Here is an 18,149-nt window from a genome sequence, read left to right as displayed (position 1 = left end):
AGATCCATATTTTTATTCTTGGAATCTGTTAGAACAGCTTCATATAATTCACAGATTAAAATGATCTTTATCGATCTTAAACTGTGCTTTGGTGCAGAACCCTCAGTTCATCCACTGTCTGAAACAAATCAGTTTTAGTTCATCTTCCTTTAAGACGACTTTCTTCTGATTGACCGCAGCTCACAAACAAAAGGTTTGAATATCGGGTGGGTGGGGCTTCCATGTTCACACCCAGAGCTGTGTGCCTGAGATGCTCTCAGTGACGTCATACAAAACGGAGAGCAGAAGAAAACTGAGAATGAGGTGTTACAGAGTTAGTTCTACAGTAAATACACTGACCTCATTATTTTAAACTTTGGTCATGATTAATATGAGCGTCCATATATAAAGAAAAGCACAAAACGTGTACTGGGTACTAATTATAAGTCGTGGTGAAATGCTCACGTGAATTTAATTTATGAAGGACTGTATTTTTTAAACACTGCATCGTATTGCATTACATATGGACTGCGCTCTCATTTCCTTACATAATATATGTTAATTTCTTGTCTGTAAACCTCTAAAAGTTCATTGTATTATATTCAGCACACATTGCAGACAGAATAAAACGGGCACACAGTTGCCGCACTGTGCAGCAGCAGATGTGAAATGACCTGACCTGAAAGTCCTGAATGAACTCAGTTTTGGGTGAATGTGGGATGAACTGCCTCTTCCTGCTTACTCAGAAGCAGGAACTACTACACAAGGCTATCGTGGCATTTTGCCCTCCACCAGGGCCAAAATAAGCAACGGACTGAGTCTACACTCAAATTCAGGCTCCCACATATTCTGTCACTTGTTGACAGAAAGCTGGAAGTAGATGGCTCATAGTGGTGTGCCGACTATGACCCATCAGCAGTAATGTCATTATGAGTCCTGAGTGATGACGGATGCTTTTTTATTATTTATTACTTTTTCTTTTTGTACAATAAAATGAAGGTGGACAGCCAGGATATTATTGGGCTTTATGCTAAATATGTACATAACTAAACATTAATTATGCACAGCATTGTGCAAAAGCCTTGAACTGTGCCTTGTTTCTTTATATTTTGCTTACAAGGGCCTGACCAGTGAATAATTGTTTTTAACTGTTTTTGTGACAGGCTGCTATTAACATACTTTCTTCCCTTGCCTCCAGCTGAGTTCAATGAAAATGCCAAAGATAACACAATTTGACAGGCATAAGATGGGATTGTTATCTCAGCAGTTTATCTTTGAGAAAAATGGACAAGTGGGAGCTAAAAGAAGAGGTGTTGGTCATGGAAAAACTATCTACAGCAGATAAACAGTATCTGAACGTCATGTCCTTAAGAAACAAAAAGAAAACTGGCACAGGACAGGTGCAGCTGGACCTTCAGTTGATCCATCTACTGTTCAGTGAAGCCTCATCTGAAATGGTCTCAGTGGAAGGATGGGCGTCACATCTTCAAACATCTTTTTAAAAAACAAAATCAAAACCAACAGGAAAGATAACACTATATATATATATTTTTTTTTAAAAAAAGATCAAATGAACTTTTGCATATAAATACTTGAAAAGTACATTTCAACCAATTTTTTTATTTAAAAAAGTGGCTAAAAGCCTGTTAAAGGTTGTATTTTAATATGTGATTTAACCCTGTTTTTAAAAATGAGTCTCAGCCTAATTTTTAGACTAAATACTTGTATTTAGTCTAAAACTTGTAAATTGTAAGTCTTTGTATTAGTTGAGGATTTGGTTTAATCCAAGTCTGACAAAGTGTTGTCAAAGCTGTAGATTTAGTGATTACTTAAAAGGGGAAAAAAATAGCTACTAAATCTCACTTTAAATGGGACTGTTTTTCTTCTGTTTTATAAAATGTGGCCCACTTCACAAAAAACTCCTTTTGTAATAAATATGACTCCCACAGTCAACACCAGACAGACTGAAAGTCAAACTGAGCCACCCTGCTGTGCAGTTATTGCAGTTATTGAAAGAAAGCACAGAAACGACGCCCTCGTCTGTTAAAAACCAGAACAGCCAGGCCTCTGTGGGTTTGGCCTTACAGCTGTTTTGTCCCAGCAGGGCCTCAAGTACAGCTCTGCTCTCCAAGTTTGACTGCTCGACGAATATGGCTTCAATAACGCCGAGGCCACAGATCGGTATCTTCTGTTTACTCCCGTGTCTCGTTGCTGCTCTGCTGCTTGTATAACTCTATATTTTGTGTTTATGGTGCCCTGTTGCCCCGAGAGCTGCGTTTTAATTTAACTGGCAGGAATAAATAGGAATGACTTCAATCTAAAGTCTCGTCCAGACCTGTCATGTGAGCTCAGACCATAAGGTGCTTGTGAGAATGAATTACTTTTTTAACAGGCTCTTTCTTTTTGGTCAGCACGGGGAGGGTGAGCGAGTGTTTCCAGAGCCAGAACCATTAATCATGGCATATTTTGCTGCATGGAGGCAAAAATAGCAGAATATATGAATGTAGGGGTGTGCTGCACCCACACTCTTTTTCTGTAGGTCAAAGGCAGGGTGTGTGTGTGTGTGTGTGTGGGCAGGGGTCGACATCCACAACAGACGTCTTTCTCAAGGACAGCGGGACTCGATGTGAGACGGAGCAAGGCGCTCTACCGTGGGATAAGTACAGGTTGGATTTAGCAAGGGGTAGTTAAGTGGAAAAGACTAACAGATGCTGGGGCTAGTTTACTCAGGGGGGAGGGAGGCTCACCACAGCTCGAGGACTGACACCCCAACACACACACACACACACACACACACACACACACACACACACACACACACACACACACACACACACACACACACACACACACACACACACACACACAGAGTGAAGCTGTTTCTCACCGCTGCTCAGAAAAACAATTTTATTGTAATGCCTCTAGAACAGTTTGTATCTCTTTAAGCTACTTTACAGCTGGGATTTAAACCACACCGCATTAAAGGACATTAAAGGGTCAGTTCACCAAAAACATCGTCTCCGTGCAGCAGCATCCAGCCATGCAGGCAGATTTGGGTTTTAGATGCTTGCCTTTGAGAAACTGGATGAATCAAGGGCCTTTGACTGTGCGATAATTTATTTCTTACACTATATATCTATATTTATAAAGTGTAAATAAAAAAGCTGACTTCAGTTGTTTGTTTGTTTTAATTCTGATTAAACAGAGTGCCAGCCTCTAGATAAAAACAGCCTACTGAGCCAGAGAGTTATGTGTGTGAGTAATGACACAAATTATAAATATAGCCTATATGTAGGCTAATAAACACATGGATGAATACACAGATTAAAGGAAAAAGCATTAGTGCTGTCAATGCTATTAATGCCTAACATTTAAACACAGACATAAAAAAAAGAAAATGAGAAAAACAGACTTTTTAATTTATTTTTGCTCAAAAATATATTCTAATAAATTCTAATAAGAATGATTTCATTAGACTTTTCTTTATACTATGAAGAGAACAAATTATTACAAGGACTGCTGCTGGGGACTATAAAAAAAAATTAGCTGATTAAGAGTCAGTCCAATATTTAGGAAACTCTTCAGATTTGATTGAATTCTTCACCATTTTTTTTATTTTATTTTTTTTTCATTGTGGAATTGATCCTTTTACTTTTAACCCTGTGACACCAAGTACATCATATTTGATGAAATTTTGTAAGTTTTTGAGACGTCTACATCATCAGTGTTATTTCCCCCCCTTGAAAAAACAAATTAAATAGCACAATAAATCTTTAATTACACAAAAATTAGCAAATATGATACAAATTATATACATGCAAATTAATATAAAATTTTTATTTAGACGGTTCAAATATTAGAATTTTCTGGCAATTATTTCACAGGTCAGGCTTTAGAGGGTTATCGCTCCGCCCCCATAAAGATGACATCTGACAACCTCCTCTGTACCCTTAATGAATAAAGATGTGGTTTGGCGACCATTAGAACAGGCTCTGGGTTTTTCCAGTGGTAGGCTCACTAACTGGCTGTTTCCAGAACAAAACCTAGTCGTTTTGTTCTGGAAACAGCCTGAAATATGACAGAAACCATTTGGTTCAGGAAAGAGAAACAAGGGTTAGCCCGGGTGTTTTAGGGTTAAAATGTCTCAGTTATTCTTCTGCTGAGTGTTGATCTTGTGGTCAGTGCAGGGTTATAAGTCATGTCTGGTAATATTTCTGGGAATTTAAAGTAGATTTCATGTTATGCAAAACGGTCACATTCATACTAGTGATGTGCAATACCACTGATTTCCTTTCCAAACCGATACCAAGTAAAATTCATTGTGTCATGGATGATACTGATCCGATACTTTGTACAAAAAGTGTTACTGTATTTCAAATTATAGCTTCATAATGAGTACAGGACATCAGACTACTTGTTCTTATTGTTTAATTATGAAGAATTATCATATAGAAATAAAAAAACCTGACGTTGTGTGTTAATTGACGCTATTTGAACACATATATCTTGTCATTTGACATGTATATACTTGCCTGGACATTTCAACAAAAACATTCAACATTCACACTTTGCCTCATTCACAGTAGTCCTGTGCCACATTACAAATGTTGGTATCAATCCAATACCAAATAAATACAGGGCCAGTATTGCCGATATCAGTACCAATGTTTTTAAGTCATTCAGGCAGTTAATTGGGGGAGAGTAGTGTGCCAGGACTTATGAGATGAATTCTCAATTTGCAAATTCTGAACACATTTTAATCACCGCTATATCACTGTGATTGTTACTTTCCACAATAATTAGTTAACACACCTTTAAGTTTTTCATGTGTTTTGAATCTGGGTTTTTGGAGACCTGGAATGTAAATTTTTCTGTCTCTGAAGCACACAAAAAGATTCAGACATTTTTTAAAATGCATGTTTGAGGTTTATTTTTTCCAAAGAAATAATTAACACAGTTCAGCGGGCTACATACTAAACTTGAAGGATAAAGTATCGATCCAATCATGCTAGTATCGTTCCGATACCAATACTAATGTTGGTATCGATACTATCGATATTTGGATTGATCCACCCACCTCTAATTCTTACAAGTCACTCAAAATACTCTGAAAACAGCTCACTTTGCTGTTTTAAGAAAATTTAAGGGGACCTGTTATGCTTATACTCCTTATATCTCCTTATTATCTGTCATATACACTGTTAAAGTGCTGGATGCTCACATCCAGAGTTTAAAACAGTGAAGTCAGAGTAGACTATATGAATAAAAATAGTGGGCCACGCCTCTTAATCTTTGAATTCACATGTACAAAATCCAGCACATAGCCACGCAGTCTGCCTTTATTAACATTCAGGAAAAAATGGGTCGCTCTAAAGAGGTCACTGAATTCCAGCGTGGTGCTGTAATTGGATGCCACCTCTAAAACGAGTCAAGTTTGTGAAATTTCTTCCCTCCAGCATTTTCCATGATCAACCGTAAGCGGTGTTACTGCAAACTGGAAACGTTTCGAAACCACAGCAGTTCAGCTATGAAGTTACAGACCACGCAAAGATCCAGAGCGGGGTCAGCAAATGCTGAACCACCAACGCTCTGCTGACTCAATAACTGCAGAGCTCAAAACCTCCTCTGACATTATCATTGGCACAAAAAATTGTGCACCGGAAGTTTCTTGGCATGGATTTCCACAGCCGAGCAGCTCCTGTAGGTGTAATGTGTCGGTGGCTCAGTGCTTCTGTCCATATAGCTATGTGCAATTAATCCCTGTGAGCCAAAAGCCCAGCTTCACCCTGCGCTAAACACCGAGTTCCAGACATTTTTTTTCTCATTTTGACTCTGCATGATGTCACTGTGAGTCCTGTTTAAACCCTCTATTCGTGAGGGACAGTCAATCAGAAGACAGTCTTAAAACAGCTTTTTTCAGGCAAGATAAAATCAGACCCAGTGTCAGATAAATAAGGATTATTTTTAACTGAGACTTATGCAAAGTTACTCTAGTAAAAGTATAAATCTGGGAATGAGCACAATGTGTAAACTTTGAAGTAAATAAATGGATTCGTTGAATAAAGCGATGAAGAAAAAGCACTTACGCCAACCTGGGGAGAGAAAAGTTTAATTTAATCCACCTGAAGTGAAACATTCAGGTATCTATGAGCTAATCTCTAAGATCTATCAAGTGCACTTTTTTTCTTTTCTTTTTTACAACAGCACTTCCTTAAAGTGTTGACCAGAATATTGTTTGAAGTATCCAGTTACACGATTTTATTGCAGGCGATATTTCCTGTGCCGTAACACCAGTGAGAGTATAAAAACCACTGGCCCGCTTAATACTTCTATAACTGGATGTTGTTGTCACAGCCTCATACTGGACCGCTTCCTATTCAGCTAAAACTTTATTGTCAAGCAGGTTTTCAAAACACATGCACCCATACATTTAAGCAAAGTCACAGAGAGAACATCTGCTGCAGATGTTTGTTTTGTTGTTGTTTTCAGACACAATCACAATAAAATTCACAATAAAACCTCAGGAATGACTTCTGTGCTATCACGCATGACCTCACTAGCTACATTCACACACATACACAGTGCAGACGTGCACACACACGCGCACCCAGTTGCTGTCTGTCTCGCTCTCACACACAAACCACTGGCATACCAGAGAGTCTATATTTAAAATGAGCCCTGGGGATGTTTTTTTAAATTTTATTTTCAGCTTTTAGACATTCTATCAAAAGTGGTCAATGTGAATACTCGGCTGTAGAGAGAGAGAGCGAGAGACTCTGAGCGATGATAAACATAGGTATGACAAAATACAACCTCAGCAATGAGTCAACAGCTTTTTACATAAAGATAATGAAGGCACATTCAGCAGAGGAGCATGAGAGTGCGATTATGAAACGTTTGAGCCAGACCCGAATAGTTACAAATTTGCTAAGGCTGCAAAATACCACCTTCCAAACTTGCAGCTTTTCCAAATACAGCCCTATCATCCCACGTCTCATTTTCAAAGCCTCTCTTTTCTCCCTCTCTCCTCCCACCACAAATCCCAGAACTTTGAGCACCAGAGAGAGAGGGAGAGAGAGAGAGTGCGACAGCGGAGATGAGGGGAGCGTTTAAATCTGGCGTTCCGTGAGTGGTCGGGTCGGTGTCTGGAAATCTTTCACATCCTGTTTACGCCGGGCAGATTTCAGCCCGGGACCGCAGAGAGCTGGCGGGGGCCTCTGCCTGGACACAGCTCCTCTCTCTCTTTTCTATCTGTTCCCGGCCTCCTTCGCCTAAAGATCTCAGTCAGCCTGCAAACCTTTCCACACCGCCTCCCTCCCATCAACACCTTCAAACCTAAAGCAAACATGTCAGCTTTGCCCTCGCTGCCCACGGCCGCACGAGAACGACGGAGGGGGAATCAAACTCCCGATAAAAAGAATCCTTTTCATGCAGCAGGCGCACAGCAGCCCCCGTTTCATTTTAATATCCAAGTACAGGTTTAATAGAGCCGTGTTGCCGTATTTACAGTGTTCCAGTCAAACAGAAAGTTCCAGAGCGTGAAGAGGAGAAGTTTGGAAGCAAAATCCTGATACTGGAGTCATGTAGCATTAAAAAAATAACATCTCATGAGTCTGAGGTGCGAAGCTTAATGAACAGAGGATCAGTGTGTCCCCCCCTGAGAGAAGCAGTTTGTAGCTTTGGTCCTGAATTCAGTCTGTCTGCCTCCCTCAGCGGCACTTGCAGGATTTCACAACCATGTTAGAGAGCTGCTCAACACGCGGTGTGCGGCCTATGAAGTACATGATAGTGAGGGGCTCCAGGTCCTGAGGAACGCAGCAGGGTGTGGCGGAGGCCTCGGGGTTCAGCTTGTTGTAGAGGGGCAGAATCTGACCCGGGAACAGAAATGAGCAGATGTTAGAGCAATTTATCCAAAGTTTAGTGCTGTGAGTGATGAATGAACATGCTGAAAAGTGTGAAGTTCAGCCCAAGTTTAAGCAGGGCTGAAAAACGAAGCCAATGTGGTAAGTGCCAGAAACGGCAGTCCATCTAATGGCCACAAATGAGCCAATCCCCACAGACTCCCAGGTTTAAAAAGCTGTTTAGGTCTCTTTAAATAATTTACCCTTTGTAACATCTGTGCGGACATGATTTTTTTTTTTCATAACTCACCTGTTTCATTGTATTAAGGATTGCAGTTACAGGTCTGAGTGACCAGTTAGCGCCTACTTGGTCTTACCTCTGCTAACTTGAGTTGGTGTTTGAGGTGTTGGTGCCTTTTGGAGCTTTTTAATGCAAATAACTGACAAATAATATGATTCTAATAAGACTAATAAGTCTCTGCTCCAGTTTTAGGGAGTAAAATTCTACAATGCTTTTATTTTTAGTGCTAATTAGCATCTCTCTAGTATCTGTGTCTGAGTGCACCCATACAGTCTTTGAATGCACCTAAATGAAGCGACTAACACCCGGGTTAAATGATTGTGGTGGCCATAATGCTAAACCCAGTGGCTACCTCTATCTTTTAAATACAGTCTATGGTCATTTTGCATGATTATTTTGGTGCTTTTTAAAAATGTGTTGGCAACTCTTCAATCTTAGTTTGACATTTTGGGAAATTGGCTTATTTAGAGTTAGAGTTCAATGGCACTCTAATATCAGCAGCTGTTAGTTTAGCTAAGCATAACAAAAGGTTCCTGTTTCTGCTTACTGGTAAAAACCAGATAAACAGCACGTATAAAGCTAACTCACTAAGATTCATATCTTCCTGTTTTACTGCAGTTTAAAAATAAATTTGAATGCTGGTTTTCCAGATTCTCTACATTTCCCTCACTTATCCAACTTTTAGTTTAATTCCTACCAGGTCAGTTTTTTAGCTTTAAATCTTCATATTCAGACATTAAAATGTAGCTTTCTGTGCATTTTATGTGGGGGAGCTCTAAGTAAATCTATAGCAATCAAATCAACTTTGACTTATTTAAGTACATCCTGTCAGTTTCTCCAAAATACTTTAACATGCACAGCAAAAGCGGCCAAACTACCTTAAACGAAAGCCACATTTTGACAGCAGCAAAATGTGTAATTGCTGCAAACTTAAGTCGAAAATAAATGTGAAATTCAACACATCTATATTAAAGTGAAGTACAAGAAAGGTGAGAGTCAGTGAGGCTACAGGCCAAGCCCTTCGCTGAGTGAGACGGGCCAGCTGTGTTGCATAAACCTATGTGCTCTTTAACAGGCTTCTGTGAGGTGTCAGCCCATTTATGATGCTGGGGTTAACCAGTGGTGTTTAGCTGCCGCAAACAGTGCGCTCAGGGCTCACTTACGGGAAAATGTCGCCTGCATTTCAGACTTTCTGTACATTAACGTCAGGCCGAGCGTTGATTGGAGTTCGGTCCAAACCAGAGTGTTTTAGCAGACGGGCTGAGGAGGAGCTGCTCAGATTTTTCTGACAATCACAGATGTTTTCTGTTTATATAATTTGGCCGTGTCTCAGCACCGAGAAGTCTGTCACTGTTTCCATTCAAAATATTCAGCACTAAAGGTCATGAATCTCCAAATTGGAAAGAAATATAAGTTGGAAAAAAAGAACACATTTGTCCTACTGGAGAAGGTAATCTAAGTTATTAGTCTGAACTAGGGTCTCGTGAGATATGGGAAGCTGCTAATATCGAAGTATCCACACATGGACTCGGCTAATTAGTAACAAGCCCAAAAACTGCCTTTACCAATTCTGTTCTATTAAGGGCACAGATTAAGTTTAATTCCAGCTACTATGCACTAGTGTAGCTTTGCATGATTCCCACTTCAAAATAATCCTTATTTACCTCATGCTGGGCCTCGGTGCAGCCCCTCCCAGCTGTTTTTGCTGTTCTCCCTTTAAGCCAGTGGTTCTCAAACTTTTCCTGGCATGTGCCTCTTTAACTTCACTCCACACACCCACATTTTTTTTATTACTCATTAACAATAAATAAAAATGTGAGTTGAAAATAACAATCCCACCTGTAGTGGCTCTGTGCCCCACGGGTGTGGCCTGTCCCACAGTTTGAGAATCACCACTTTAACCCAGCTTTCTTCTGATTGGCTGTCCCTTGCAAACAGAAGCTTTAAACTGCAGGTGGGTGGGGCTTCTGTGCTTACATCCATAGCTATATATATGGAGTATCCCCTATATTTTGGTTCACAGAGATTACCTGCACATATACTGATCTTATTATCATATTATTATTATTTATAATTTAACGGACATAAAGACATTTTTTCTTAGCAAAAGCAAAACATGTCAAATGTCAGCTGTTAACTAACCAGAATTCCTATTTTGTTAAAAAAAAATATTGATTATTAAAAGTCTTTATGGCAAAACTTATAAGAAAGAACAACAAAGATTAAACAGATTGGGTTAGTAGCCAGGTGACCTTTTGACCCCTGAGACTCACCATGTTGTAGTGGTTGTTGGCGCTCCAGAGGTAAGGACAGTTGCCGGCACAGAAGTTGGCTTTGTAACCTTTTGGCTCGTGGATCCACTTCCAGTTGAGGTCACGCCTGAAGTCGATGTAGAGCGAGCGCAGGCAGCAGCCCTGGTCCGAGCCACTGAGACACACACAGACACACACAATATGTAGTTCAGCTCCCACCCTTCTCTTCAGTGTCATGGGAAAATTACCACAGGTCACCATCAAAGAACCAACCATCACATGGTAATAACTATGCAGGGCTGCCAGAGTTTTCCCCTGCAGCGTGAGGTAGTCTAAATAAAACGCTGCATGCCCGCTGGCCTGCAGTCTAAACACAGGGTCAGCGCTGTTAGTTTTGCCGCGCAATTGTCTGCAAAGTGGGTCACGAGGAGAAAAACAAAATGAAACCGAGTGCTCCCCACAACTAGATTTCAGAATTACAAAACTACAAATCTTGGAGGAGCGTCAGCGCTGTCACTCAGTCACACTAAACCACCACACGAGCGGCTGGTCGGCGGCCTACCGGGAGCAGGTTGAGGTGTCGACGGCGGCCGCCCTCTTCTTGCGGTTTTTCCTGGCCGGGTTATCCACTCTGTCGCTGGGCAGCAGGGTGAGGATGAGGTGCGGCGTCTTGGTGCTGAAGTCTGCCTGTCCTTTCACCTGACCGGGCTTCCTCATCTGACGGAGCCGCTCATCATCCACGCCTACAGAAGGAGGAATTATTATTATTTTTTTAGGATTAAAAACTAAAACTTTCTGTCTTCCACCAGAGTCTGTGGGCGGACGTCGCTTTGTTTCAAAGCTAATGTGATTTAATTCCTATGGTTTGTGCAATACTCTAATCTTATTTTCATTTCTCATGCTTTCATTTTGCAGCGGCGACTGCTGCCCCTCCCAAAACTCCACACTGTCTTTCTCCCAGGCCGAGGCATTTAGTTCACACTTTTTTAAAGCATATTTTTAATCCAAATATATTTAAATTCCAAGTAAATGCACTGTTAAAAGGGCAGAAAAGTGTGTGCATGATGTTTTTAAAGTTAGTCAGCCAGCTCCGGTGTGAGTGCCAGAAAATGTGTTTTTTCATACGCAGCAATAACTACTGAATCTGTCAGTGAAAGGCGCCGTCACCGCTTTGATTCTTACCCTCTAAAGACTCTGTTTTTCTAAGAAGGCAGCAGAACTAATGTTCTTGTGCACATTTTGAATGTCATTGAACAAATATGACAGAAGTAATATGTAAACCAGATGTTTCCTACAGCAGGAACGATGGTCTGACTCTTTGTCTGACTTCATGGATCTTTTTTTTTCTTCACTCTTTCTGAGCTACAGGAGCCAGAGCGCTCAAAACAAGCCCCTGCTTGTCTTACATCAGTATCACAAGTTGAATTTCTTTTCCCCCACGTGTGCAAAAACCTGACTTGGCTCAGTTGAGAGTAAGTCCTTTGGAAAGTGCCATAATTTGGGGGCCTAAATGAAGCAACACAGACAGTCTGGTATTCAGTAGTATCACTGTGTGGAGGAACAGTTTTTCCATTATTCCTGTACGATAGTGTGTGAGGGATTCATAAATCATTTTTGTTATTTATGTTCACTTTTTTGTGACCTGCTGGATTTTTTTAAATCTTATTTTTTTGCTGCGCTCATAAATCTTCAACTCTTCCAAATCTGTGAACTTTGCATTTCGCAACTCAAAAGACCGCCAAGACACAACTGAAGTTTCTTAAGTCTTGCTGGCACGCTGGCTGTCTTGCTTAGTTGTTCTTGTGAAAAACAATCTCACGTAGCTGCAGTACAACTAACGATGAATCCCAAACAGCCATCTAAAAAACAGCATCTGCACAATGAGGCTGATTGTGCTGATTTTAAGGACATAATCAGTAACAAAATGAAGCAAACAAATGAAACAAGCCATTTTGGCTCTTCTCCTCCTCCTGATTTCCTGCCCCTCAGAAACAGTTGAACAGCGGGTGGGTGGGGCTTCTGTGTGACTTGGAGGACCATATCAGGGACAGCATGTCTCGCTGACGTCACTCAGAGGCATAAGCAGCAAAACTGAAATATTTAAATTAGTCTAAAGCCTGAAATTTAGTCTCACATGGACTACTTATGCATCTACCTTTTTAACAATTTATATGACAGAATAAAGGGCATCATCATCATCACTGGGTCCCTTTAATCTCAGTTTCCTGGACTAGAATGCTTTTAGCGGCATCTGCAGTGCACATAAATGCATGATTATAAAGTCTTTCTATCATAAAAGACTGCAACAGACCAGCAAACAGGGCCTCCAGCTCCTCGCTCTTGTTGGGAACGATGTTGTTGGTGGATGGGACGAAGGTGCAGCAGGGACAGTGGACGCCCAGCTTCAGGCCAAGATTATTCTCTATGGGGGGGAAGAAGGGAAAGAGATGTGCAAACACTGATGTATGGATCGCAGTGCAAGCTGGTAACGACTCGCTGGTGCTGAAGCTCACCTGGATCTGACACCCAGTCCTTTACAGTCTCTGTGACCTCCATAGAGATCCAGGCTCCTTTGACTTTTGGCTGAACGGTGCGCGAGTCGATGTAACGCTGAGTGGATGTGCTGTCTTCATCCGGCTTTAGCAGCTGAGACAACAAACACACAGAAGGAGCTAGATCACCGTCTCATCGACACATAAGAGATGTTTCTGTGTTGGGTTGAATTATAAATAACAATCTTCGGACTTTAAGATCAAATCAAACTGTCGCTCACTGAGAACAATGGATATACCTGATAGAGCTCCACTCTCTGCTCCGAGGCCCGGGCCTGTGGGTTGGGGGCTCTGAAGATCCTGAACTCAGCCTTGACCAGAGTGCTGTTAGTCAGGTCGACTCCGCTGACGTCAAAGTGGACGACTCTGTAGTGGGGGCTGGGTGCTGTTGGCTGCACCGCATCTTGAGGGAGCAAAACAAAGCACTGTGGATGACTAATGCTCCAACAACATCTCGTGCCTTCACACAATGCTGTATTTATACTATGGGTTAAAACTGCACTGTGGGACTGATTGTCTCGGACGTAATTACTGCTGATGAGCGTCTTGAACCCAAATTATAGGTTTTGGTAAAGAGACTAAATGTGTCGGGCCTTATGTTTAATATATGGCTGATTGTTGTGCTCATGGGTTTCCTGTGTGAAACATCCCCAAACACCTAGACAGTTATACAATTATGCACCATGTAGTATCAGCAGCACCATTAATCTTCAAATCTTCCAAATAAGATCCATCAACACACCGAGTTTTGTTTCCACAGCTGGTGGATCGACTCCATGAAACTGCTCTGATGGGGCAGGAAAGCAGAGCGCATTACTCAGGGGCACATCTGGAGTAGTTTTTAGTTTTTAGAAGATGGGATGTGCAGTAGTACAGTGTCTCACAGCAGTAGCTATGATTTAAAACAGCCAGAAACTTCTTACTGACTACTACTAATGCTTCTCCTTTTAGGTCCCCCTATTAAGCATGTGGTTTACAGCAGACTACAGTGTTGTTATTCTGTTGTATTTATCAAGAACTATAAATACAGGTGTGAATGCCAATAAACTGTTAAACTGACACATTAAAAAAAACTATCATAATTACACAAAATGTCTTAAATGTACTTTACAAATGTGTTGATCCACCCCTCATTTCTTTATATTTACTTCCAAGGAGCCAGACTTTATGTATTTTTTTACAGTGGTCTTTTCTGGAGGTCTTTTTTTGGACACTTTTTTTTTTCTCATTTCCAGTCCTTGTGCCTGACTGTTTTCAGGGAAATGTTTTTTTAATATGTTGAGCCATTTAACACTGGCCTATGAATCATTCTAGTGTAATAAAATGACTTTAGTCAAGGGATGAACCAGTGCTGTGTCTATACATAACAGAGGACTTAGGGAACAGACATTTTTAAATGGTATCTTTAGGCACTTTGTTACTACCAGCCTGACACAAAAACACATCATTTAATCACATTTATTTTGTTAAATTTCTCAAACATAACACAGTTTAACAGGCATAAAATAGCATTTTCGCAACAACAAGATGCTTTTCCAAAGAGCTATTAGTTGGCCTATCTCAGCAAGCTGTGCAGCGTGTCCTTGAAAAACTAATGAAATTGGACAAGTGGAAGACAAAAGACAGCAGGTCTACAATCTGTCTGCAGGACAGGAAAAAATCCAGCCTGACATAGGACCTGAGAGATGGACCTGGACCTTCAGGTGATCCATCTGCTGTTCACTGTAGCCTCATCAGAAATAGTCTCAGTGGAAGGGTGGCTGTCAGGCAGTCATTTAAAGGAAGGGAAACATGGAAAAAAGGCTGAGCTGTACAAAATTATGAAAGAACTGGACTGAAATTCAGTGGCAACAGGTCTCATGGAGTGATGGATCCAAATCAGACCTCAGCATAATTGAACCAGCGTGGGATCATCTCAACAGACAACAGAGCAAAAGACAGCCAACATCCAAACAAGATCTTTGAATGTCTTTCAAGGATCCCTGAGAAGCTTACCTGAAGACTGCTTAAAGAAATAAAAAGAAAGCTTGACGAAAAGAGTTAAGAATAAAGTGGTGATACCAAATATTGATTTTCAAGCACATTAGAATAAATACTCCCCCCCCCCCAAGTAAAATATAAGGAACTGAAGGGTGGCTCAGGACTTCTGCACAGTACTATAAGTTACAGTAGTTGGCAAAAGATATAAATTAATTAAAAGTGTCACTCTTGCTGCTTTCAGCTCTTTTTGTGTTAGAACTTATTACAAATATTTATATAAACTGATAATAAATGGTGCACAGAGAACCTGCTATATATGTAGTTAAAGTTTATAAAAGCAGGTAGTTTATAAAGCTTAGTTAGGAGACTGAACTACCAAACAGGTTAATCAGAGACAGACTCACAAAATCAAATACAATATTCAAGGGCTACTAATCCATCAGCAGTCAGAAAATCGTTTTGTTTTTTAACTTAAATAATTATCAGCCACTGCTGCTATGATATGGGTGGAGGGACTGTTCAGTCCCTTCACTCAATTCTAATTATAGAGGAAGATTAATACAAAATTCAGTGTATGGGGTGGTGCTTTAATAAATAACTCTTGTTTGGGATTCAGAATAAAGCATGAAGTGCAGAAAAGCCGAATGTGATGCCCCATATGAGGATGCAGGACCTGAGGAGGTTTAAATAAATCTCTCATGTGGGGAAAACACACACCTGACTTGATGTTTAAGAGTTAAAAAAGGAAAATAAAACATGGCAACATTGTAATCACTGTAATTCACTGAGATTCAGTTACATAATCAACGCTCAACAACAGCGAATAGAGGCCTCTGTGTTTGTTTTACCCGGATGGGAAATATTCAGACGTTTCAAACTAGTACATACTTTAATTCTTCTAAGGTGACCACTGGGGACCGCGGGCCACACATTGAGAACCCCTGTCAGGACTCACTTGTGTCGGTGCGGGGGGGCAGCATGTCGATCCTCTGCACCTCTTTGGCGTAGTAGTCCTCCTCGCTGCTTTCGCGCTCGCACGCGGACTCGGCCTGGCGCGCGCGCTCCTTCAGCAGCTCCCGCGTGCTGTTGTACAGCAGCATGACCTCCGGGGGCACCGAGCTCGGTGGTGGCTCGTCGTCGTCATCTGGAGGGCTGCGGATGCGGAGCTTGCTGAGGATCTGACCGCGCACCGCCTCGATGCGTCGAGACTTCTGCGCGTCCAGGTTGATGGACTGGCAGGTGTTGAAGCCCTCCACCAGGAATACACCGGAGAACCGGAGCAGCAGCAGCAGCGCGAGGCGGGGAAGCCACATTGTCCGGGGAGGTGCGAGGACGGAGATAATTCAGCGCCGTGGGCTCTGACTAACAAGCTGCGTCTCCAAACCAAGCGCGCAGAAACGTGTGCGTAAAATGATTTAAACTGCGAAACTGAGGGTGAAACCAGAGCCTTCCTAACTTAGATCAATAAACTATTTTAAAAAATCCAGCTCTAATGTGTTATTTTGGTCAAAACCGCGTCATGTAAAAAAGGAAAACCGCATCTGCTGACTTCACACTTCTGATTTTGTAGTTTTATAACATTTTCATAGATGCGCCAAGCACCAAACACACAAGGACGCATTATTTATTCTTTAAAATCTACATTTAACTTACTGCATCTAAGAAAAAACGGCTGTTTTAATTTAAAAAGAAAAATATAAAACTGCAACAAAACACTGTAAAAATTAAGTGATTGGAAATTTCTCGTGACTCTTCAGGTCCAGTCTGGTGCGCTCGGAGAGCTCTGGTGTCCCTTGCCGGCGTGCGCGCGCTCTCTTCGTGTAAAGGTGGCGTTTTTTAACAAGTCTGTCCGGAAAGTTAAAACGTTATCTCCGTTTTCCGCCGTCCATCCTCGGATACGCGAACAGCTTTCAGGAGAACAGAGTCGTCACAAGAGCTCAGCCCATGTCGCAAATCCTTCAAACAACAACCTGAGCGGCGCACTTTACCGAAAGCAACACAGCTCCCGTGCCTTCACCCCCGAAACACCCATGTGTGGAGCAAAAGACTGTCCCATATCCGCTTCCAGAGAATCTAGCTACAACTTGAAAAACCTAGTGAGGTCCTCCCATTCCCCGTTATAGGTAAACAGTGAGCGGGCTGTACTGAAACGTAGAAAAAAAATGTGATTTATGTTGGAAAAAACACGGTGGGCCTGTTAAACCCCTCATATAAACATCTAAACACGGAAAAAGTCAGACGACGTAAAAAGACATGACGCAGAAAACATAAGAAAGAAGTCCTTGTGCTGTGAGTTAAAAAAAAAAAAAAAAGAGAGGAAACTTTACAGTGACCTGCAGATCCCAAATTAAATGAGCTCCAGCCTGGTGAACGCTGGGCTGAAAGCTCTGCTGAAGACACAGAGACCTGCTGCAGGATGTGACTCCATTATTCTGCAGATCCTCTGTGAGAAACTCTGAGACTGAGACAGAGAGAGAAGGAGGCTGGAAGGGAGGGAGGGATGGTGGTGGTGGTGATGGTGGGGCGGGATGCCACCAGAGTGAATGCAGTGTATTATTATGTAGGTAAAAACCATCTTCCTCCCTCCAGAGGAGGCACACACACATAGCTGCACATTTTGCAATTATTTTCTCCACAAAAATTCACCACCCTCTCCCCACAACTAAACCGCTCCAGAGGAGTAGCTCGGCATTTGAGGAACTAAATCTTTACATTACCTTTGCTTAATATGTGTAAAATAGCCAAATTATACATGTTTATAGTATACACCTGCCACTTTGTTAGATATGCTGTGTTAGTACCATGTTAGACCACCTTTTGTCTGCAGAGCTGCCTTAATTCTTCGGGGCAAAGATTCAACAAGGTGCTGGAAACCTTACTCAGAGATTTTGGTCCATGTTGACGTGACAGCATCACACAGTTGCTGCTGATTTGTCAGTTGCACATCCATAATATGAATCCTGTTCCAGGACATCCCAAAAGTGCTGTGTTGGATTGAGATCTGGTGACCGCGGAGGCCATTTGATCACAGAGAAGTCGTCATTTTCAAGAAAACAGTTTGTGAGCCTTCTGGAAGCAGCCATCAGAAGATGGGTTGTAAACAGATGGACATGGTCAGAAACAATACTCAGGTATGCTGTAATGTCTATACAACATTCAAAGTGTGCCAAGAGAATACCCCCAACACCATTACACCACCAGCAGCCTGAACTGTTGATGCACAGCAGGATGGATCCATGCTTTC

General features: G+C 41.5%; 1 protein-coding gene across 1 annotated transcript; it reads right to left on the bottom strand.

Annotated features, from left to right (window-relative positions):
• Window positions 1–4,390: 4,390 nt before the first annotated feature.
• On the bottom strand, window positions 4,391–17,382 carry tgfb5 (transforming growth factor, beta 5). The gene is made up of 7 exons (XM_031735945.2): window positions 15,861–17,382; window positions 13,165–13,328; window positions 12,887–13,019; window positions 12,685–12,795; window positions 10,936–11,116; window positions 10,395–10,548; window positions 4,391–7,847 (listed from the first exon to the last, which is right to left on the bottom strand). Exons 1-7 carry the CDS (start codon window positions 16,216–16,218, stop codon window positions 7,689–7,691), a joined length of 1,260 nt encoding a protein of 419 aa, XP_031591805.1. The 5' UTR covers window positions 16,219–17,382; the 3' UTR covers window positions 4,391–7,688.
• Between the last annotated feature and the right edge of the window lie 767 nt (window positions 17,383–18,149).

The sequence above is a fragment of the Oreochromis aureus genome, linkage group 2 (assembly GCF_013358895.1).
Source record: "Oreochromis aureus strain Israel breed Guangdong linkage group 2, ZZ_aureus, whole genome shotgun sequence".
Lineage (NCBI taxonomy): Eukaryota > Metazoa > Chordata > Actinopteri > Cichliformes > Cichlidae > Oreochromis > Oreochromis aureus.
The sequence above is the reverse complement of the archived record's forward strand: the minus strand, read 5'-3'. Positions and strand labels throughout refer to the sequence as shown.